At 39.7% G+C, this 24,166-nt stretch overlaps 1 protein-coding gene across 1 annotated transcript; it reads left to right on the top strand.

Annotated features, from left to right (window-relative positions):
- Positions 1 to 5,847: 5,847 nt before the first annotated feature.
- On the top strand, positions 5,848 to 22,482 carry LOC143767756 (nodal homolog 4-A-like). The gene is made up of 3 exons (XM_077256274.1): positions 5,848 to 6,142; positions 15,312 to 16,069; positions 22,038 to 22,482. The coding sequence occupies exons 1-3, from the start codon at positions 5,848 to 5,850 to the stop codon at positions 22,188 to 22,190; spliced, it is 1,206 nt and encodes a 401-aa protein (XP_077112389.1). The 3' UTR covers positions 22,191 to 22,482.
- Positions 22,483 to 24,166: the final 1,684 nt, after the last annotated feature.

Here is a 24,166-nt window from a genome sequence, read left to right as displayed (position 1 = left end):
AAAAGCTTCAAATTTGGTGTTCCAATGGTGTGGAGAGAGTCAAAAAATCATCATGATGACTGTTATTTCTGTGCAGTGCAAGTGCAAGGATTCAATAAGCATAAGAAACGAAAATGGGAGTAACATGGAATCTGCAAGAAGGCCTGTCCCTCATTGTGAAGATGTGCCTGTACCTGTGTTTACCATAAATAACAGTCATCATGATGAGTTTTTGGCTCTCTCCACACAATTGGAACACCAAATTTGAAGCTTTTTCTTTGTCCTTTGCTCCATTTTCGTAATAATTCGATACATGCTTTGCACACTATGTGTGGTGCCCAAAACTTGTCTTGGTCCCCAAGCATAACCCCAAAATAGGCAAAATACACTTTTTTTACGAAGTCTGTTATGTTTCTTCTATGTTTTGGCAGTGTGTATTCACCACAAATGTAACAGAATGAGTCTGGATCGTTAAGACAACTTCTTCTTGATGAGTTCATGCTTTTCACTGGAAAACAGACAACAACATAAAGTTAGTGCAAAAATCAAGCTATGAACAAACTTTTAGAACACTAATTAACACAAAACTATATTGAGAACTGCTCAGTTCAAGTACTAATCCAAAGAAATTAATGAGATGATGCGTCGCATTTACCAACAAGTGCTATAAATAAGATACCAAAAATCTCAAAAACTTGAGCCAATCTGGCAAAACTGATGACATATTCAGAATCAGCACCCCAAAAATACCCTAAATTCGATGAAATATCTTTGGCACCAAAAATGCTGTTGACCAGTGTAATTGTTATGTTTTATTGTTCTGAACACATTCCACTTTGCAATGAATAAAAAATTGCAGCTGGAATATTTCATTCAGAGATATCTAGGATGTGGTATTTTAGTGTTCCCTTTATTTTTTTGAGCAGTGTACTGTATATATATGCATGAAACAAAGAAAATTCAGCCAGGATACTGCTTTCAGATCATCTGTATAGATGCTTCATATGCAGAATTGAATAATATACAGTTTGCACCTACATACAGTGCCTTGTGAAAGTATTTGGCTCCCGGGAAGTTTTCAACCTTTTCCCACATATCATGCTTCAAACATAAAGATTCCAAATATACATTTTTGGTGAAGAATCAACAACAAGTGGAACACAATTGTGAAGTTGAACGAAATTTATTGGATATTTAAAATTTTTGTGGAAATTCAAAAACTGAAAAGTGGGGAGTGCAATATTATTCGGCCCCTTTACTTAATACTTTGTTGCGCCACCTTTTGCTGCGATTACAGCTGCAAGTCGCTTGGGTATGTCTCTATCAGTTTTGTACATCGAGAGACTGAAATTCTTGCCCATTCTTCCTTAGCAAACAGCTCAAACTCAGTGAGATTTGATGAACAGCAGTTTTCAGCTCTTTTCACAGCTTCTCGATTGGATTGAGGTCTGGACTTGGGCATTCTAACACCTGGATACGTTTATTTGTGAACCATTCCATTGTAGATTTTGCTTGCTATGTTTCGGATCATTGTCTTGTTGGAAGACAAATCTCCATCCCAGTCTCAAGTCTTTTGCAGACTCCAACAGCTTTTCTTCAAAAATGGTCCTGTATTTGGCTCCATCCAACTTCCCATCAATTTTAACCATCTTCCCTGTCCCTGCTGAAGAAAATCAGGCCCAAACCATGATGCTGCCACCACCATGTTTGACAGGGGGATGGTCTGTTCAGGGTGATGAGCTGTGTTGCCTTTACGCCAAACATATCGTTTGGCATTGTTGCCAAAAAGTTCGATTTTGGTTTCATTTGACCAGAGCACCTTCTTCCACATGTTTGGTGTGTCTCCCAGGTGGCTTGTTGCAAACAACACTTTTTATGGATATCTTCCATAAAGGCCAGATTTGTGCAGTGTACGACTGATTGTTGTCCTATGGACAGACTGTCCCACCTCATCTGAATATCTCTGCAGTTCATCCAGAGTGATCATGGGCCTCTTGGTTGCATCTCTGATCAGTCTTCTCCTTGTTTGAGATGAAAGTTTAGAGGGACGGCCGGGTCTTGGTAGATTTGCAGTGGAATGATACTCCTTCCATTTCAATATGATTGCTTGCACAGTGCTCCTGGGGATGTTTAAAATTTTGAAAATAATTTTGTTATTTAAATCTGGCTTTAAACTTTTCCACAACAGTATCCCGGACCTGCCTGTTGTGTTCCTTGGTCTTCATGATGCCCTCTCTGCTTCAAACAGAACCCTGAGGCTATCACAGAGCAGGTGCATTTATACAGAGACTTGATTACACACAGGTGGATTATATTTATCATCATTAGGATTTTAGGACAACATTGGATAATTCAGAGATCCACAATGAGCTTCTGGAGTGAGTTTGCTGCACTGAAAGTAAAGGGGTCGAATAATATTGCACGCCCCACTTTTCTTTTCAGTTTCTGAATTTCCACAAAAATTTAAAATAACCAATACTTTTCATTCAACTTCACAATTGTGTTCCACTTGTTGTTGATTCTTCATCAAAAATTTACATTTGGTATCTTTATGTTTGAAGCATGATATGTGGGAAAAGGTTGAAAAGTTCCAGTTGGCCGAATACTTTCACAAGGCACTGTAACAAACTCTTGTTGTATTACTCATGGCTTATTTAGTACTTTTCTCAAAGGTTCTAGATGCATGATTATTTATACCAGAAATTAAAACGATCTTGCTTTTCTTGCATAGTTATAAAGTTGATAATTTTGTTGGTTGTCAGCATTTACATATGATTTTAACATTTAATATCCCATTTATATTTGTACATGTCTGTAGGTGCCATAGAAGGAGATGATAGGAGCTCATAGAGAAGAGTAGCTACAGCTCGGGTTGAATCTGTCATTTCATCAAATAGTTAAAAACCAAAGTAATGTTTCTTCCATCCATCTGGCATGCAACTTTGGTAAAAAAAGAGGAAAGAAAAGCATAGGATACTCCATAATAAAGTTCCTCTTTTCTTTAGGAATACCTTTGCTAAACATTCATCACATCACATTATAAAGATTTCAGCTACAGTTTGGATTTCTGAAAAGTTTCCAATTATTTACTATTAGAGCTACTGTAATAGCATCTAAACAGTGAATGAAAGGAAATTCACATAATTCCTGTTCCTATCTTCATTGTGATGATTAGTGACCAAGTTACTCCTTGAATTCTGGATATCGGCTTAATGTCAAAGTTTTCATTAAAATATTGCAGTCATCATATTTTATAGCAATTAGTGGTGAGCGAGTATACTCGTTGCTCGGGTTTTCCCGAGTATGCTCGGGTGTCCTCCGAGTATTTTGGCATGCTCGGAGATTTAGTTTTTGTTGACGCAGCTGCATGATTTGCCGCTGCTGGACAGGCTGAATATATGTGAGGATTCCCTAACAAACAGGCAACCCTCACATGTATTCAGGCTGTCCAGCAGCCGCAAGCCATGCAGCTGTGTCGGCAAAAACTAAATCTCCGAGCTCGCCAAAATACTCGGAGGACACCCGAGCATGCTCGGGAAAACCTGAGCAATGAGTATACTCACTCATCACTAATAGCAACATGAATTTACAATTGCTCATTTTGCCTTTCTACCCAGCTAATTCTCTTTTCTCAGCTCTATGTAGAAATAGGAATTCTCTTTTCTCTTGTTCCTGCATTTATCATTTCCCCTTAAACTCCTGACTCTACTGCTCCCTCCTCCCCCTTCCAGAAATGTTTGCAGTGACTCATGAGTGATGCAGGGAAAATTTCCCCCCTGTTTCTACATAGAGCTTAGAAGTATTCAACTAGTCTGCATTTTATCAAGTGCTATTCATAGTTCATAATTGTAAGTACACAGTGCTATATAATATGATGGCTGCAATATATTAAGAGGATAAAAACTGTGATGGGAAGAGAGCTTCTTTAAGTAAAACTCTGTCATAGTCATATATTTGGTCTTAAGTCTTATTAAACCTGGCTGCACACCATTCTGGCCATTGACAAAGGCACCAAGATTAAAATGCGGCCGCAGGAGGCAGAATAAAATGTGAGCTGCTTTTTTTCACTATCCATGGTGGCGCTGTCCTTTTCTTCATTTTGGTTTTGGTCGCTATATCCGGGATGGACCCCCTGGTAAGGACGTGCGCCCTGATGTCCATAGAGACAAAGTGATTGTAGGGTGCGGTTGGACGGTTTCTTTTGAGAAAGGCACCAAGATTGTCTCATATTGTTGGGCTGGAATGTGTTTGCAATTATCTCTTAATACTTGTACTTCAAGTTATAAAGAGAAAATAATTATACAGGAGTGTGCACTGTAATAAATTGTTTCTTTAAATTAGAGCTGGGCAAAGTATAGCCCGTGGGCCATATTCGGCCCTCTGGCTGTTCTAGTCTGGCCCTCAGGCAGAAAAAGCTGAAGGGCTAAAAACAATGGCCCATGGGCCACACCTTGACCTTACCCACTGCCCATCCACCGCCGCACACTTCCTGGTGTCACTGCTACCTGCATCCTCAGGATGTAGACAACATTGAATACATTGGTAGAGGTAAGAGGCTTCTTTTCCACCATTCAGTGTATGAAACAACAGACACAATGATGTCATTATATTGTGTCTGCTGTGTAGAGAGTCGGTGCACCGGAGATCGGAACAGAGTGTCGGGGAACGGGAGCAAGGTGACTATGTGTTTTTGATTTCTTCATGTGTATGGGATGTTTGGTTTGTATGTATATAGGAGACTCATACTATATACTATATATAGGAGGCAATGTGAAGGCTCAAACTCTACGTAGGAGGCAATGTGGGGGCTCAGACTGTACATAGGGGTTATGTGAGGTCTCATTCTGTATGAAGGGGCCATGTGGGGGCTTATACTATATATAGGGGGGCTGATTACAGTATCATATGGTACATAGGGAGATGTCAGCATACTTAATTCTTCTCAATATTAAGTGATAATATTAGTGTAAAATAATAATTATAATGAGTATGTTAATATTTATATTGAGGTGAATACATTTCAGCCTATTGGTTCAGCCCACCACAACAGTCACTGTCTTTCATGTAGTCCCTCGGGAAAATTAATTGACCCCCCTGCTCTTAATTGTTTCTCTAAATCACCTTCATTCACGATTCTGCACTCGATAGCAGCATGGATCCGCTAAGTCATTTGGGACTCCTAAGTGTCTGTCTCAAATATAGTATAATGTAATATTATTCTGCACTAATTATACATATTATTATTATCATTCGCTCTGGAGATGGAAACACAAAGACAAAACATGTATCGTAGATGGTCAATATTGCTATTTAGGGCAAAATAACTAAAGCAATTGATTTAGAAAAATGAATAGAAAAATGAATATAGTGCAGGATCCTGCTTTATTAGTAATTGAAGGTTTACTTTAATCTAATGGACAAATAAAAAAAGCATCATTCACAATCCACACCACATTCTTGATGAACACTACATTTTAGCAAGTAGAAAATGTTGATATGAATCAGACTGTCATACTTATTGCCAAAATTAAATAGAAGATGTCACAATTCGTTATAATATATCCCAAAGTAGCTGTTTTTTCCCTGGATGCAGACCTGTTCAGATGCAGCTTTGGACACTATCAATACTCTATTTTTTTTTCTGCATCTATCCCATAGTCTTATCTCCTCTAATCCTTGTATAAGACACAAAGAAGTGTCTGGCCGAAGGTGTTACTTTTTCCTTAGTTTCCAATTGGCTTAGACAGAATGACCCCTTAGTAAACTTGTGAATATGCATTAGCCATGCAAATGAGCCCAATAAAAAGCCTGAGCACACTGTATGCTGTCAGATAACACTAGAAAAAAACACTTATATACATGGTGACAATGGCTGCCTCCGCCTATGGTATTTTCCTGTTACTACTCATACCTGGAGCAATCTGTTACTCATTGAAAAGCCACCTTAGATCGGATTATGGTTCTCTACAGAAATATGTCAACAGGACTGATGGAGCAGCAAGCATGGACAGAGGTTCACCACATCCGCCCAATCTCATGCTCAGCCTCTACCAACGTTTTCATCATTTGGATACCAAGCATGTCGGAGACCTGACCCCACCAGCACTACTTGGCTTTCCTTCCAGACAACAAGCTGATATTATCAGGAGCCTTGCAGCTAAAAGTAAGTACATCTATTCCATATATTCTGTCTTAGGACCCTTGTATGTCTATGTATTCCTTAGTTTTCAGTAAGCAGCTGTGTTTCGTGACCTTACTAGTCGTACTTGACTGTTATCTTTATGTATTAGATTGACTGTGCCATATTCTTACACACTATAATAAATAATATCTGACTAATTGCTAATCATTGCATTAATACTCTTAAGGATGTCACAGAACAGAGATATGCTACTGAGCTAGTGCCCTGATCAAATATATTGCCTTTATGGACATTTTATGTGTCTTTATTCACATGTCCACCATTCATAAAAAGTCACAGGTAGCACCATGGCTCAGTGGTTAGCACTGTTGATTTGTAGCTCTGGGGTCCTGGGTTCAAATCCCACCAAGGACAAAATCTGCAAGGAGTTTGTATGTTCTCCCCGTGTTTGCGTGGGTTTTTTCTGGGTTCTCCGGTTTTTTCCCACACTCCAAAGGCACAGGGATAGGGAATTTAGATTGTGAGCCCCATCGAGGACAGTGATTGTGATGTGTGTAAGGAGGTGTGGAATTAATAGTGCTATATAGAGTTAAATAAATAAGAAGTAAATGACAGGTGTGTTGGATCTAGATGAAAAGTGATAACAACAAATCACGGCAGACCCCATTGATTTAATATGGGGTATTGTGGTCAAGAAATATGATATAGAATATGCCTTACTTTCCTTCAAAAATACCGCGACCATATAATGGTTTGGAAAAATCTCAAATGTGAACAGAGCCTTAAAACGTGTGTCTATATGTGTGTCTAAATTAGTAATTTATGGTAAAAAAGAACAGCTGGTGATTTCAGGAAGGATGACACACTGTGTAACCAAAGTCATTTTCTGAAACGAAAACCTAATTAATTGTTCTTATGACATAAGAATTAGGTTCAGTAAGAGAACTTAAGGTTTGAAAGTTGGTGTTAATCCAAGCTAATGAGGTCCACTGATAAATCTAATACCTTGTATCTGAGATGATTTACACTTGTTATAGGAACTAAAATGTTTCTTATTCCATCAAGGTCAATCTATGGTTCTTAATCTAAATGAATAATAAAGACAGGAACAATCCACCCATTTTACAGGACAGCTAATAAAATGTAATATTTTTTATTACATTTACAATCTATTGTCTGCCTCCCAAAAATGTGTCATTCACTCTATAAGAACATTTTGTGCAATATGTCACCCCATCAGACATACACTGTAATTCAAATGTATATGTACTCCAACAACCCCATCTACATATGACACTGTAATATTTAGGGAGCAATATCAATGGCAAGTTCAATAAACCATTTCCTTCAGCTCCACGGTGTTGCAATTTGCTTATCTGGTCCAGCACTTAGTAACAGTGAGGATTTTGATACACCCTGTTAAAAGTTTGAAGGTGTCTAAAAGAAGGTCTGCCGTTGATATAATGGCAGCAATGATGATGTGTGACAACGAAGCCTGACGATGATGCCACATGTGAGATATAATTATTCATACGGTCTTATGTTTCTCAATGTTTGATTTGGAATTTCATTTTTTGCAATGTTCATAATGTTCTAAAGACCATGACTCACAATTCATCATTTGATTTTCTTTAAGTGACTTTTCTTTCTTCACTTATGGTATTCAACGCCATAAGTGAACTTTGCGCCATAAGTGAACTTTGCGCAAAATCAAAGATGGACTTATTTCTTTCTTTTTACATTTTTATCACCAAAAAGTCTCATTATACTTTAAAATGATGCAAATCAGTCGTTAACTAAGCAAAAATAAAAATGCGATATAAGGTACTAGAATACAAGAATGTAGAATGTAAGCCCACAAGGGCAGGGTCCTCTTCCCTCTGTACCAGTCTGTCATTGTTAGTTTTGTTTACGGTACCGTCACATTAAGCAACGCTGCAGCGATAGCGACAACGATGCCGATCGCTGCAGCGTCGCTGTGTGGTCGCTGAAGAGCTGTCACACAGACAGCTCTCCAGCGACCAACGATCCCGAAGTCCGCGGGTAACCAGGGTAAACATCGGGTTACTAAGCACAGGGCCGCGCTTAGTAACCCGATGTTTACCCTGGTTACCATTGTAAATGTAAAAAACAAACAAACAGTACATACTTACATTCCGGTGTCTGCCGCGTCCCCCGGCGCTGTGCTTCTCTGCACTGTGTAAGCGCCAGCCGGAAAGCACATCGGTGACGTCACCGCTGTGCTTTGCTTTACGGCCGGCACTGACACATTCAGTGCAGGAAGCTCTGAGCAGCAGCGTGGACGCCGGGGGACATGACAGACATCAGAGGGTGAGTATGTAGTGGGGTTTTTTTTACTTTTACAATGGTAACCAGATTAAATATCGGGTTACTAAGTGCGGCCCTGCGCTTAGTAACCCGATATTTACCCTGGTTACCATTGTAAAACATTGCTGGCATCGTTGCTTTTGCTGTCAAACACAATGATACACGCCGATCTGACGACCAAATAAAGTTCTGGACTTTCAGCAACGACCAGCGATATCACAGCGGGATCCAGATCGCTGCTGCGTGTCAAACACAACAATATCGCTATCCAGGACGCTGCAATGTCACGGATCGTTATCGTTGCAAAGTCGTTTAGTGTGAAGGTACCTTTACTGTAAGTGATATTTGTATTTTGATGTAACCCCGTCTAATGTACAGCACCATGGAATTAATGGTGCTATATCAATAAATAAATAATAATAATAATAATAATACAATTGTGCAAAACAATGTGCATTTTGAAAAGTCGAAAAATGATAAATTAGGCTAAAACATCTGGGTAAGGAAAATAAACAGAAAATAAAAGCTGATGAAGCCAAGTAATACTTAAAACAAGCACAAATTACATAATGAATAAAGTGCAGGTTACAAAAAAAAACACTATTAGAACCAGTTTTACTCTAGAAAAAAAGTAGAAACGTAATAATGAATTGGGGCTCATATGTTTAGTTAATTGCATTCCTGTCTTATTTTGAAATTCTTAGCAGAATTTGAATTCCTTACAAAAATCCATAGATTGTTCATATTCTTTTACTTTGATGTGCTTACATTGATACCAGTCTAGTATAAATCTCTTAACCAGACACTCTTTAGTGATGTCCTAACACACACAGCACCAATACACATCCTATTCTGAGTGAGGTCTCATCAGAAGACTTCTGCCAACCTTCAGCCCAACAGGAGTCCTCACCAGTATTGTTCTCTTACAGACTAAAGAGGCTTGATTTAGGTGTGGGTCAGACAGTCCTATAGAAAACTCTTAACACCTGCATTACTGCAATCCACATCTAAGTGAATTACGTTCAACGAGGACATGAGTGGATTAGTTCAGCAAAAGTCCTCTCTGCACTACTTTGAAAACAGCGTCTAATAATTTTTTAAATTTTTGTTTCTTAGTTTGAACTTCATCATTTTTAACTAAAAGAGTTTACATTCAGTCAACCACATTTCAAATCTGCTCCCTGAACAAATACAGTTTTGGAGAAGTTATAGTTTTACTGTATGGCAGCTTTTATGAAATACCTATAAAATTATAGCTGTTTCTACAAGAAATGTAGTCTTTAGGACATTATAAGTGCGGTTTTATATGATGGGTAATTTTAATGTTGTATATTAATTAGTATATTATAAAGTGAGTCTCCTGTGCTAAATTATTGATGACCTATCAATGGAATAATTGATCACTATGAGATTGGGGGTCTGACATCTAGCACCCACACCAGTCAGTTAAAATTTGCCCTAGCAGAGTACAACTGTAAGCAATGTATCAAGTAGAACATCACAGCTCTGTATACTGTTTAATGGCTGCTGTCAACTACTGCAGTTTATTATTCTATTCACCATAGCAAATATCCAGCTAATTGGTGGAGGTGACAGGGGTTGGATTCCAGTGATCTCATGTTAAAGAAGTTGTCTGGGACTTTAACATGCATTGGCCCACCTCAGGACAGGTCATCAACAACTGATAGGTGGAGGTGCGACACTCGGCACCCCCGCTGATCAGCTGCTCCCAGTGCCAGCAAGGGCCTGAACTTATCAGTTATGGAACTGCACAGTTCCATTAACTGTATTGTGGCCATAGCCTGGTACTACTTATATGAATAGGGGGTAGTTGTGAAGTACTCAGCCAGGATCACTATGCAGTTGACAGAGCTGTGCAATGCAGCTCTATAACTGGGCAATTCCAACAGCTGCCAACACTAGGAACAACTGATCTGCGGGGTTCTGATTGTCGTACCCCCAGTTATCAGACATTGATGACCTCAGTATATACAGTACAGACCAAAAGTTTGGGCACACATTCTAATTTAAAGATTTTTCTGTATTTCAATGACGATGAAAATTGTAAATTCACACTGAAGGCATCAAAACTGTGAATTAACACATGTGGAATTATATACTTAACAAAAAAGTGTGAAACAACTGAAAAGATGTCTTATATTCTAGGTTCTTCAAAGTAGCCACCTTTTGCTTTGATGACTGCTTTGCACACTCTTGGCATTCTCTTGATGAGCTTCAAGAGGTAGTCACCGGAAATGGTTTTCCAACACAGGTATGCCCTGTCAGGTTTCTTGTCTTATAAATGGTATTGGGACCATCAGTTGTGTTGAGCAGAAGTCTGGTGGATACACAGCTGATAGTCCTACTGAATAGACTGTTAACTGCTTTTTTCTTGCCATAATACAAATTCTAAGTAAAGAAAAACGAGTGGCCATCATTACTTTAAGAAATGAAGGTTAGTCAGTCTGAAAAATTGGGAAAACTTTGAAAGTGTCCCCAAGTGCAGTGGCAAAAACCATCAAGCACTACAAAGAAACTGGCTCACATGAGGACCACCCCAGGAAAGGAAGACCAAGAGTCACCTCTGCTTCTGAGGATAAGTTTATCCGAGTCACCAGCCTCAGAAATCGCAGGTTAGCAGCAGCTCAGATTAGAGACCAGGTCAATGCCACACAGAGTTCTAGCAGCAGACATCTCTACAACAACTGTTAAGAGGAGACTTTGTGCAGCAGGCCTTCATGGTAAAATAGCTGCTAGGAAACCACTGCTAAGGACAGGCAACAAGCAGAAGAGACTTGTTTGGGCTAAAGAACACAAGGAATGGACATTAGACCAATGGAAATCTGTGCTTTGGTCTCATGAGTCCAAATTTGAGATCTTTGTTTCCAACCACCGTGTCTTTGTGCGATGCAGAAAAGGTGAACGGATGGACTCTACATGCCTGGTTCCCACCGTGAAGCATGGAGGAGGAGGTGTGATGGTGTGGAGGTGCTTTGCTGGTGACACTGTTGGGGATTTTTAAAATTGAAGGCATACTGAACCAGCATGACTACCACAGCATCTTGCAGCGGCATGTTATTCCATCCGGTTTGGTTTAGCTGGACCAGCATTTATTTTTCAACAGGACAATAACCCCAAACACACCTCCAGGCTGTGTAAGGACTATTTGACCAACAAGGAGAGTGATGGGGTGCTACGCCAGATGACCTGGCCTCCACAGTCACCAGACCTGAACCTAATCGAGATGGTTTGGGGTGAGCTGGACCGCAGAGTGAAGGCAAAAGGGCCAACAAGTGCTAAGCATCTCTGGGAACTCCTTCAAGATTGTTGGAAGACCATATCCGGTGACTGCCTCTTGAAGCTCATCAAGAGAATGCCAAGAGTGTGCAAAGCAGTCATCAAAGCATAAGGTGGCTACTTTGAAGAACCGAGAATATAAGACATCTTTTCAGTTGTTTCACACTTTTTTGTTAAGTATATAATTCCACATGTGTTAATTCACAGTTTTGATGCCTTCAGTATGAATTTACAATTTTCATAGTCATGAAAATACAGAAAAATCTTTAAATGAGCAGGTGGGTCCAAACTTTTGGTCTGTACTGTATATATGTATATATTTTCATCTTTTGCATTTTAAAAATTAGAAAAAGGAAAATGGGCACTTGCAAAAGTTTGGGCATCGTGCATGGCTAGTAACTAGTAGCACCCCTTCTGAAAGTATCACAGCTTGTAAACTCTTTTTGTAGCCAAACAAGAGTCTTTCAGTTCTTGCTTGAGGGATTTTCATCCATTCTTCCTTGGAAAATTCTTCCAGTTCTGTGAGATTCCTGGTTTATCTTGCATGCACTGTTATTTTGAGGTCTAGCTACCGATATCCATTGATGTTCGGATCAGGGGACTGTGAGGGTCATTATAAAACCTTCAGCTCGTGCCTTTTGAGGTAGTCTATTGTGGATTTTGACATATGTTTAGGATCATTATCCATTTGTAGCAGCCATCCTCTTTTCAACTTCAGCTTTTTTACAGATGGTGTTTGCATCAAGAATTTGTTGTAATTTCATTGAATACATTCTTCCTTCTATCCATGAAATGTTCCCTGTGCCACTGGCTGCAAACTGTTGTGAATTCCGTTCTCGGGCTCCCTCCTGTGGTCATGAGTGGTACTTTGTGAGTTCTGTTCATGGGCTCCCTCTGGTGGCTTTTAGTGTTTCGGCTGGTCTGTAGCTGGACTCCAGCTGCCTCGTTTCCTGCTAGGCCTGCTGCCTATTTAACTCCATCTGGACCTTTACTTGTTGCCTGCTGTCGTTGTATTCAGTACTGGTTCTGATCTCTCTGGGACTTCCCTTGTGACCTGTCTCCTCGTGGAGAAGCTAAGTTCATGCTAGTCCATTTTTGCTCATTGCTATTTGAAAATGTTTCTCGGTATGTTATGAGTTCAGTCCAGCTTGCTTATATGCTATTTGATTGCTAGCTGGAAGCTCTGGGGTGCGGAGTTGCGCCCCTCACATCGTGAGTCGGTGTGGGGGTCTTTTTGTATTCTCTGCGTGGATACTTTTGTAGTATTTTATACTGACCGCACAGATTCCTTGCTATCTTCTGACTATATAGTTATTAGCGGGCCTCATTTGCTAAAACCTATTTTCATTTCTATGTTTATGTTTTCCCCTTAAACTCACCGTTATTATTTGTGGGGGGCTGCTTACACTTTGGGGAAAATTTCTCTGAGGCAAGTGAGGCTTTGTTTCTCTCTAGGGGTAGCTAGTTTCTCAGGCTGTGAACGAGGCATCTAGGCCGAGTTAGGAATGCTCCACGGCTGCCTATAGTGTGTGTTGATAGGATCAGAATTGCGGTCAGTAAAGTTCCCACATTCCCAGAGCTTGTCCTTATTTTTGGTTTACCCATCAGGTCAGTTCATGTGTTCCTTACCACCAGGATCATAACAGCAAACAGAACCCCAAAGCATAATTGATCCACCCCCATGCTTAACGGTTGGCGAGATGTTCTTTTCCTGAAATACTGTGCCCTTTTTTCTCCACACATACATTGTGGTCAAAGAGTTGTATCTTAACCTCATGGGTCCACATGACTTGTTCCCAAAATGCATTAGGTTTGTTTAGATGTTCTTTTGCATACTTCTGACACTGATTTCTATTATGAGAATGCAGGAGAGATGCAGGTGTCTATGAACAGTAGACTAATGTACCACAACTCCAGAGTCTGCTAAATCTTTCTGAAGGTCTTTCGCTTGGTCTTCTAGCCCTTTTCTTGACCTTCACTGTTCCTATTAACTACCATTTCTTAATTACATTTTTAACTGAGGAAAGGGCAACTTGAAAATGTGATGCTATCTTCTTATAGCCGTCTCCTGCTTTGTGGGCCTCCACCATTTTCATTTTCAGAGTGCTAGGCAGCTGCTTAGAAGAATCCATGGCTGCTGTGTCTTGGCACAAGGTTAGAGGAGCATGAGTTTTTATAAAGCTGGGAAATTTGCATCATCTGGCCTTTCCCAACAATGATAGTGAACAAGCCATAACCCTATCAAGCAACCCAGAAGTTTTTTAAGGCAAATAAATGAAATATTCACCAGATATCAACTGCATAGAGCATGCATTTCACATGCTTAAGACAAAACTTAAGACAGAAAGATCCACAAACAAGCAACAACTAAAGTCAGCTGCAGTAATGGCCTAGCAAACCATCACAAAAGAGGAAACCCAGAATTTTTTCCATGGCTTTCAGACTTAATGCAGTCATTGCCTGCAAAAGATTCTCTGAAAAAGTATTAAAAATGATCATTATATTTATGGTAAAGTTAATTTGTCCAATTACCGTACTTTTGAGCCCCTGAAATGAGTCGGCCTTGTAAAAAATGCTTACAATTCCTAAATGTTTCACAGGATATTTTTGTTCAACCTCTTTACTTAAACCTGAAAGTCCCCTCTTCTGCATCTCAGTTCTTTCATTTTAAATACAAAATAGTGGCACGCAAGGCCCAAATCACAAAGATTCGGTCACTGTCTAAATATTTCTGGACCTAACAGCAAATAGTTGACAAGTAGGCACTGATTGAAAAAAAAACAATGTGTAACAATAATCAGTAAAATTCAGAGAAATTGAGCATTCAACTGTATTGCTGTCTGTACTGCATACACAGTACAAAACGTGTCCACATTTATTGTGTTTTCTGGAAGGATTAGTTAAGTGACAAGTCAACCACTTTGTAAGTTGTTTAAAACTTGTTTGCCACTTACAATTGCAAAGAAACAAAGCGTGAAAGCAAACTCTGCAAGCATAAATTTACACCTTGTCACAATCAAATTAAAAAAATCTAATCCCTCACCACTAATACAAGTAAGGTACACAAGGAATAGTCAAAGGCAACAGGAGGTTGACTTAACAGGAAAAGGCTCAAAGCAGATCTTAGGTAATGATATGTAGATGCCTCTCCACATAGTACATGTAAAACTGTAACAAAATAAGAAAATGGAAAGTAAAAAAAACGTACATCCAACTTTTTGAAGGTTTTAGTGAGTTATTTGGAAGTCATTGTCTTAGTGAGCAATCAGTTTCTATATCTAAACACATTGTTCATAGGACCATAGGACGATTGATAGTAGTAGTATTACTTCTACTATGTAAGGTATTATTTGGTATTATTATATTTAGCAATATGTGGTGATGACAAATAAAATAAAGCTGACATCTCTACAGAATCTCATAGCATGACACAATGTTAAAGATTGTATTAGGATGTTGCATAAATGAAAACTTTGAAATATATAATTGTATTTCTTTTACTTTTTCTTGTGTATTTTATTTCTATTTATCAGCTTTAATTTGCATTTTTTGTTCTTTCATTTAGGCATTGACAAAATGGCAGGAAGATGTGTTCTGGTGTTCGACTTTTCATCTCTCAACAGTGATGAGGAGCTTCAATTTGCCGAAGTCCGAATTAGAACATCTGCACTAGAAAAGACTTCTGGAGAAGGAGCACAAGTGATTATGGATGTTTTTCATCACGATTCAGCATGTCAAAGATCTAGTGAGTTATGCAAAAACTATGTCTATATGGGAACATCTAAAAGTGAACTTCAGTCCAGAACTGCAGAAGGTTGGATAGTTATAGATGCTACAGAAATTGTCTCCAAATGGTTTGACAGTTATAATAAATCTGACATTCACCTCGCAAAACTTAGAGAAAGGCTCCCAGGGACGGAGAGTGCAAAAAAAAGATACAAAAAGCACACATCTGAAGATCAGCAGGTGCTGATGTTTGTATATTCCAATACGTCCATGAAGGAAAGGTCATTGGTGACTGCCACTCTTTTGCAAGATGCCACACATTCAAAATACCTTCGTACAATGCCATCCATAAAAAACATCACTGTCTCTAGAAGACGTAGGAGAAGTCATATAATTAAAGATCAGATTAAGCAAGCACCACCTGTTGACAATCCAAGCAATCTTTGCAGAAGAGTAGATTTTATTGTCAATTTTAAGATGATTGGTTGGGATGCTTGGATCATTCACCCAAAAAAGTTCAATGCGTATCGATGTGAAGGCACTTGCCCAAGTCCAGTGAATGAGGGTGTCAAACCAAACAATCATTCATACTTACAGGTAAGTCTACCAAAAGTAGATATAAAAATAGTCTGGTCTGAGCTTCCACTAATGATATGCAGATTTGTTTTTAGCATGAATTATTCTGCCACATCCAGCAGAAACCAAAATCCAAATCTGTCTTTGGTTGGTATCTGTAATATTTATTTGTGTCACAAAAAGGTACAGATGGTCAGCAAAAAATGGTCAAAACTGGCATCTACATTTTCAGTATATAACAGCTTTTGGGCCCTTCCACATGGGCAAGATAATTTGCCAATAATGAGCATCAATTAAAACTATGGTATGTCAACAGTCACTCATTACACTTCCATTTACTTGTGATGATCATCTGCATGTGCAAAATGAACGGTGACGGTGATTTTCATATAATACACGAAAAATGGATAAGAAAAATCCAAGGGACATTAGAGTGAACAAATGACCTGGGAACATAATTTTCTAGGTCAATAGGATTACAGTTGTACCAAACCTATAAGTTCTTTCTATATTTTAGTGGTTATAAAAACAAAAAAATTGTTTTTTTGTTGCCTTTTTCTGTGACTGGTAATTTTTCTTTTGCTTTTGCAGACAATGTTGATATCTTTAATACCATTTTGGGGAGATATGTTTTGATAACTTTTTATTGATTCTTGGGGGACAATTGTGTCAACTGAAATATTGTAATTCTTGCATTTCAGATTTTTGTCTTTTTGCCATTTAATGTATATAAATAATTTAACATTTTGTCAAAGAAGAATTTAATAGACATAATGATAGCAATTATTTTTACTTCTTTATTTTTTGAACTGGGAAAATGAAGTAGTTACAATTAGTGTTGAGCATTCCCATACTGCAAATATCGGGTATCGGCCGATATTCGCTGTATCGGAATTCTGATACCGAGTTCCGATATTTTTGCGTTATCGGAAATCGGAATTGGGATCCATATTCATGTAAAAAATAAAGAATAAAAATAAAAAATATGGATATACTCACCCATCGACGGCCTCTGGCTCTCAGGGGTGCAACTGGCAGCCTCCGTTCCTAAGAATGCAGTGAGTGTAGGACCTGCGATGACGTCGCGGTCTTGTGATTGGTCACGTGACCGCTCATGTGACCGCTCACGTGACCGCAACGTCATCGAAGGTCCTTCACTCTGCATTCTTAGGAACGGAGGCAGACGCTTGCAGCGGTGACAGCCAGGGGCCGTCCGAGGGTGAGTATATCCATATTTTTTATTTTTATTCTTTATTTTTTACATGAATATGGATCCCAGGGCCTGAAGAAGAGTTTCCTCTCCTTCACACCCTGGGAACCATCCAGGATTGCTCCCTATTACGTTCCGATATTTGTGTCCCATTGACTTGTATTGGTATCGGTATCGGCGATATCCGATATTTTTTGGATATCGGCCGATCCAATCCGATACCGATACTTTCAAATATCGGAAGGTATCGCTGAACACTAGTTACAATTTTTATATTATTGTTCTTATTTAATGGCCTTTGGCTCGATGTCGAGCCATGGCGACTCGATGGATGAACACTCTGTTGGAAGATAGATTTCATGCAGGCCTAGATAGGTTCACCAGGGTCTTCTCCACCAATATCTTGATTGTATCACGTGATCTCATTGCTGGTCTTACTCTTCACCTTGTTCCTTCTATTCTTCCGACCATGATGTCCTTCTCCAGTAATTTCTCTCTTCGTATGATGTGTCCAAAGAAGGCAAGTCACAGCTTGGTGATCCTTGCTTCGAGTAACTTTTCTGGCTTGATTTGTTAGAAAATTATTTCTTTGTTCTTCTTGCCATGCATCGTATTGATAACATCCTTCTCCAGCAGCACACGTCAAAGGCACCGATTCTTCTTCTGTCTTGTTTATCTTTCTTTATATTTTTTATATTTTACCTTATTTTATTAGTTCCCCTTATAGTAAATTGAACATTTAAATGCTGCTGTCAGTGTTAGATAGCAGGATGTAAATGGTTAAACAGCAGCAATCTAAAGGTACCGTCACACTCAGCGACGCTGCGGCGATATAGACAATGAGCCGACCTAAACTAGATCACTGGAGCGTCGCTGTTTAGGTCACTGTAGAGACGTCAAATACAGCAACTCCAGAACGATGCAGGAGCGATCCAGTGACGTAACGGCGACTCACTTCTCGTTCTCGCTGGTTGTTAGCTCCATGTCAAACAGCCGGAGTGAACCGACTGGCTAGAAGGAGACGCTGCGACGCCCCCTATGCTCGTTGCTGGCGTCGTTGCTTTTGATGTCAAACATGACGATACACGCCGACCTGGTGACGAAATAAAGTTCTGGACTTCTAGCTCCGACCAGCGATGGCACAGCGGGATCCAGATCGCTGCTGCATGTCAAACACAACGAGATCGCTATCCTATCCAGGACGCTGCAACGTCACGGATTGTTGTCGTTCTCTTTGCAAAGTTGCTGAGTGTGATGGTACCTTTAGCTAGCTCTAGTCAATGCTGTTACTGGTAGATGCTGGCTGTATAAAACAGGTGACATCTTCTGTATATGGTGCAGGCTCAGTTCCTGAGCCCGCTCTGTGTACTCCCTGTGCACAATTTTATTTGAGCTTATATTGAATAGGTTAATCACGGTGCCCTCATAGTTCCTGTAGTTAAGAAAATAAATAACGGTTAATTTTTTTCAAGTGTAGAACACGTCAGACTTTGACCATAGGAAGCCACTTCAGTAATGTCAACTTCATTTTGAACTTATCTGTATAGTTTGACCTTCAAACTTGCTGCATCCTTGGCCACTGGCTGTGAGGAAAAAGTGAGAAAATCTCACATTCTTATACTCCTGAAGACAATCAGCAGGAAGTCCTGTACAATTAGCATATGGATAGCTTCTTGTTTAAATTAAACAGATTAATGGCACCCTTTAGTAATGTTTACACGTGGCACAAGAATTGTAAAGACTTATTTAAAGAGTAAAACAAAGCCGGCAAAAGTATTTACTTTAGGTTGGTGTAATTGCCACATCGAAAAAGAATAATCAAGAATAATTCAATAAGCATAAAAAATTATAATTATATTGATTCACGGTGTTAAGCAAATATTCTTTTTCATAAAAGTAAATATTGGTTGCTACGAAAACAGTTCACTTGTAGATTTAGTTATCTCAGATCTAGGTTGAAGGAGGCCGCAAAGAAAAATATTTGGCAGGAGAAATGTATTCTATTTCAAGACCTTGGACCCCAATTGTCCCTTCACGTAGTGACTCCCTTCAACGTCAAAATAGAAAGTCACCTGTCTCAACCTATTTTTCCATTTTTGTTTTTTTAAACTACAGCAACTGGTACTTGATCAATGGGTCAATGGCAGGGAACTCTTATTGTTTAGAGATGCAGTTGAACTCATCAGACATATTAAAGATACTGTAGATAGATAGATAGATGCATTTCATACGCAGACCCTCTACATATGAATGCATATTTCATAATTTAAAGGGCTGTTCCCAAAATCACAATGTCATCTTATAATAATGCACATATATAATTGAGCATTTGTGCCAATATAACTCATTTTTAACTTTGCCCTGTTTTGCACATATCATCCCCCTAAGTATACCCCTCCGGAGCCTACAGTATTTACCCTCCTGTTGCCATTGGATCCATCCTGCCCGTCCTTCCAATGCTGCAGGATGAGCATGTGCAATGAGTGCAATCTCTCTGATGGCTCCCAGAAAATCTCTGCAGCACTGAGAAGCAGGGTGCTGCTAGGAAATGTAGTTTTAGCAGTGTAAGACTAGGATCATGACTAGGACTAGGACCATGACCAAGACGAGGACCAGCTATGTGAAGGAGGAAGCCCCAAGGTACATAAAGATGAATAAAGACACATATGTACACTAAAGAATTTTCATGTTGCTCTCAGTCTGTGTATTAGCCTCTTCACAAAATATAACGTACAGTTACGTCACATGTCGGGTCACTGACTTTGATGTGTGCTCGTAAGCCAAGGCTGCTTATTTCATGGCTGATGATGGCTGAAATATTCAGCCATCATCTACCTCTAAAAGTCAAGGGTAGAGTGGGGCTTCAGCTCCGGCTGTCAACCTGTTAAATGCTGCTGTCAATCTCTGACAATGGAAATTAACATACACTGGCAGGAGGCGTCAGTCCACACACACACATCGGCATGCCCATGAAGTAATCGTGGTGAGATGATGGCTTGCCATGACATCCGGGGGTCTGCTGAAGACCTCTGTGTTTGTCATGACAATCCTCCTGTGAAAGCCATCATTTAGTTGGCATTCATGGCAGAAGATGATTTTCGCTATACATAACAGTGCTGATGCACTGCTGTGTATGGTACAAACGATCCGATGATCGCAACTTCAAGCCCCCTAAGGGGATCAACAAACACAGTAAAAGTAAAAAAGAAATGTTTTAAAAAAATGAAAAAAAATAAAATAAAAAATACACATTTGATATCACTGATTTCTTAAAAGTTCAATCTATCAAAATGTAAAATGAATTAATCTGAACGGGTAATGAGTCAAAAATCAAAACACCAGAATTACATTGTTTTGGCCTCTGCAACAATGCAATAAAATATAACAAGTGGCAATCAAAAATCATACCTAACCCAAAATGGTATCAGTAAATATGTCAGCTCAGGGCTCAATAAAATAAGCCCTCACACAGCCCCAAAGCCCAAAAATTGAAACCTTACATGTCTTGGAAAATAGTGTAACAAGCAACATTTTTCTGAAAATGTTTGGCCCCTACTTATCCTCTTTCTGACATCGGGCGTACTAGTATGCCACTGTCGGAATGCCTCCCTTTGATGTGGGCTCCGGTGCTGAGCCCACATCTTTCCCGTGTGATGTACCAACTAATGGTTTATGGAGAGACAGTTATGTATCACACAGACAGAGCTTTGCTGCAATCTGAATCAAGGACAGGTTGCTGGGTCTTGTAGTCCCACAAACCTGCATTTTTAGTTAAGGGCTGGATTCAAAGGTTAACCAGATAGTGACGGGTGGGACTGGCTAACCACATATCTCCCAGGGGGTGTGCTCCTGTGAGCACAGAAAGGTCCTACATATTTCCTGTGTGCAATACATGGGGGGAAAAGCCCATGTGTGAGACGGGAGCTGGCTGGAGCTTGTGAAGGTCCAGGAAGCACCAAGGATCTGACTACTAACAGGAGCCAGATGAAGACAGGCTGGGGAAAACCTGAGGTGCTGCTAACCAGGTAACCCTGAGCCTGGGGAATTGTGTCCTGATGGATATCAGGCATTTGAACTGTGCAAATGCAACCGGACTGGAATGGACTGTTCGTGGGTTATGTATTGTTCACATGCCCTACCACGGGTTATGGAGTGGTCTATGATTCTGTAATAAGCCTGAGTTGGACTTGTTTAATGGAAGAATTTGCTCCTGTACAGTGGACTTTTGCTGCCAAGCGAGAATACCCCAACCCGCTGAGTGATGGGTGCATCACACCCGGCTCATGTCAGCTGTTTTGAATAGCTGATAGGTGCCTCTAACAGCCACGGGTGGAATCACAATCCTCCCGCAGCTGTTAAATTCTGACGGCGGCATTAAACTCGTACTTCCAGTAAGAATGCCGAAAATCCCGCCCATCGGTGACCCCATCATGTGATCGTGGGTCATCGATGGATTGGCATGACAACCAGAGGTCTCCAGCAGATCTCTATGGTTGTCACTGCCGGATGGAAAAATAACAAAGATATGGCTCTTGGAAGAAGGAGAGGGAAAAAAAAGAAAAAAAAAGAAAATAGCCCAGTCATGAAGGGGTCAACAAAAACTACACATTTAATGTAAGCCTTTAAAGTACAAATTAAATATGTAATTGTGCTAATCTAATTTTTAAGTATAATCTATCAGCAAAACAATCGTAAAAAAATATTACATATACAGCATATATTTTTATGTATAGATAAACTGTTTGATGGATTTTTTTTATATCTCTGTTTCTTTCACAGAGCTTAGTAAACTTCTATAACAGTAAAAATGCCCCAGAGGTGTGCTGCGTTCCCACCAAGATGAGTTCCCTCAGCATGGCGTACTTTGACAATATGAATATTGCTTTCCAAGTCCATGAAGCCATGGTAGTAGAAGAATGTGGATGCCAGTGAAGGGACAAAAAAAATGTATTCGCTTATTTCTGCTTTGGCACAATGTGCTCTACAATCCTAAAGCTTGGAACTATGGATATCATGGTTTATGTTTATACCTTGTACATAAGCATTAGATTGTAAGATTATTTGGATGATGACTGAACAAACTACGACTTCATGGACAGGATAGTTATGGTTCTCAATCCACCTGTGATGAATGTAATTATGTATAAATGTATATTGATAAATATGTAAATATATGGTAATTTATTTGTTTTGTAAAAAATATATGTTAAAAATAAAGCAATGTGTAAACATATCTTCTGTCTGGTAACTTGACATTATGTAATGTGGTGAATCTGGAAAGACAAAGCTGTAATGGTGCTGTAATAGTCATTGCATTGATACCTTTGGTGAAGAAATTTGTTTTTGGGTTCTTCTTTAATCACTATTTAATGTTTTCTGCTAATTAGATTTCGGTGCACAGGGGCCGGACTGTACACAGGGTCTTCTCCTCCCTGTCTTTGGTTCTCTGATCCCTCCACCTGCTTCCAGTCTTTGGATGACAGGTGACTGCTGAGATTTACAACAGAGGAGGCAGGACATTCACAAAGTGGAAGCAGGCCGAGGGGCCGGGAAATCACAGACAGGCAGGAGAACACCCAGTGTATAGTCCTGCCCCTGTGCACCAAAATCTAATTAGCTGAAAACTTTAAATAGTGATTAAAGCAGAACAAAGCGTATTTGTTTCACAAAAGGTATCAATTACAGTGCACTTATATCCATGTCTTTACTTTACATAACAAAATCTTGCTGCCAGGTTCTCTTTAAATATGGAATACTTCCACTTTAAATGCACTGTCAGGCAAAGGAAGCAATGAGCACCAGAAAATAGTATCTAAAGTAGTTGTCCCTTTTAAGCCCTGTAGACCATTACCCAGAAGAAGGTAGACCAACCTTGTAGTTCATAGGGACAGATTGTCTTCATTGATATTTCAATATAGGGGGCAAAATCTGCAAATAATACCTAGTTATGTGGGGGCCCACATACTGAGTAGGGGACTATGTGGGCACTATATGATCCCCAGCTCTCATGACAACCCATTGGCGATCCGCAATCATGTCACGGGCATGCCTATGAGAGATAATGACGATAACGGTGATAGATCATGACAAGCATGCATGTCGGTGCATGTTAAATGCCGCTGTCAGAGTTTGACATGTCAACCATTTATTGGGTTAACGATCACTGGCAGAGCACTGCTCCAATCACGATGGTAAGTGGCAGATACTGGCTGCAATACGCAGTCATCACCTGCCAGGTATAGGACTGTCTCGCTGCGTGAACCCTCTCCATGCACCCGCTTCCAACTTGCGCTGGATGTCGTGAACGTGTTAAATAGGCTGTTGGTTACCACCGATTAGCCTCCATTTAGGCCGGGGTCACACGAGCATAGATTCTCTCTTCCAAGAGAATCAGATTAATTATGTGATTGATATTCGGATCATACTGTGATCATAGTTTGTTCCAAGTGTCAGCTTAGTGTGATTCAATTGTAGCACAGGTCCGGAGAAGATGGAGAACCAGATTTCCCTATCTTTTTCATTGAGTGAGTCCACGGTGTCATCCAAGTGCAGTCCGATGTTTCCACGCATCCATAGACTTGGACTTGAATGGGGGAGTTCAATTCAATTTGTGCTGCAAATCACAGAAGGCTGCAAATTTTTCCCCTGCCGAAATGGCATGAAAAAGAAATGCTGATTAGTATTGTACAATAAAATAACGCATAGCACTCTTCCAATGTGAACACACTCTTACCCACAGTCAGGTATGTTAAGGTGACTTTGACTTTTCTAAGGCTGTGTTTGTGTTAAAGAGCTCGAATAGGGGTTCAACACAGTTGTAATACACATCAGACTGTTATACACGTCTTTTCTGGGAAATTGGAATTCAGTATTTTGGAAAAAGCCATCAATGCTCACAAATTTGAATA

This window comes from Ranitomeya variabilis, chromosome 4 (genome assembly GCF_051348905.1).
Source record: "Ranitomeya variabilis isolate aRanVar5 chromosome 4, aRanVar5.hap1, whole genome shotgun sequence".
In the NCBI taxonomy this organism is placed as follows: Eukaryota; Metazoa; Chordata; class Amphibia; order Anura; family Dendrobatidae; genus Ranitomeya; species Ranitomeya variabilis.
This window is presented reverse-complemented; position numbering and strand designations above follow the sequence as displayed.

Coding starts and splice junctions, on each gene's coding strand:
- LOC143767756 (XM_077256274.1), top strand. CDS start 5,848: ATGGCTGCCTCCGCCTATGGTATTTTCCTGTTACTACTCATACCTGGA. Junction 6,143..15,311: donor CAGGAGCCTTGCAGCTAAAA/GTAAGTACATCT, acceptor TCTTTCATTTAG/GCATTGACAAAATGGCAGGA. Junction 16,070..22,037: donor ACAATCATTCATACTTACAG/GTAAGTCTACCA, acceptor TTTCTTTCACAG/AGCTTAGTAAACTTCTATAA.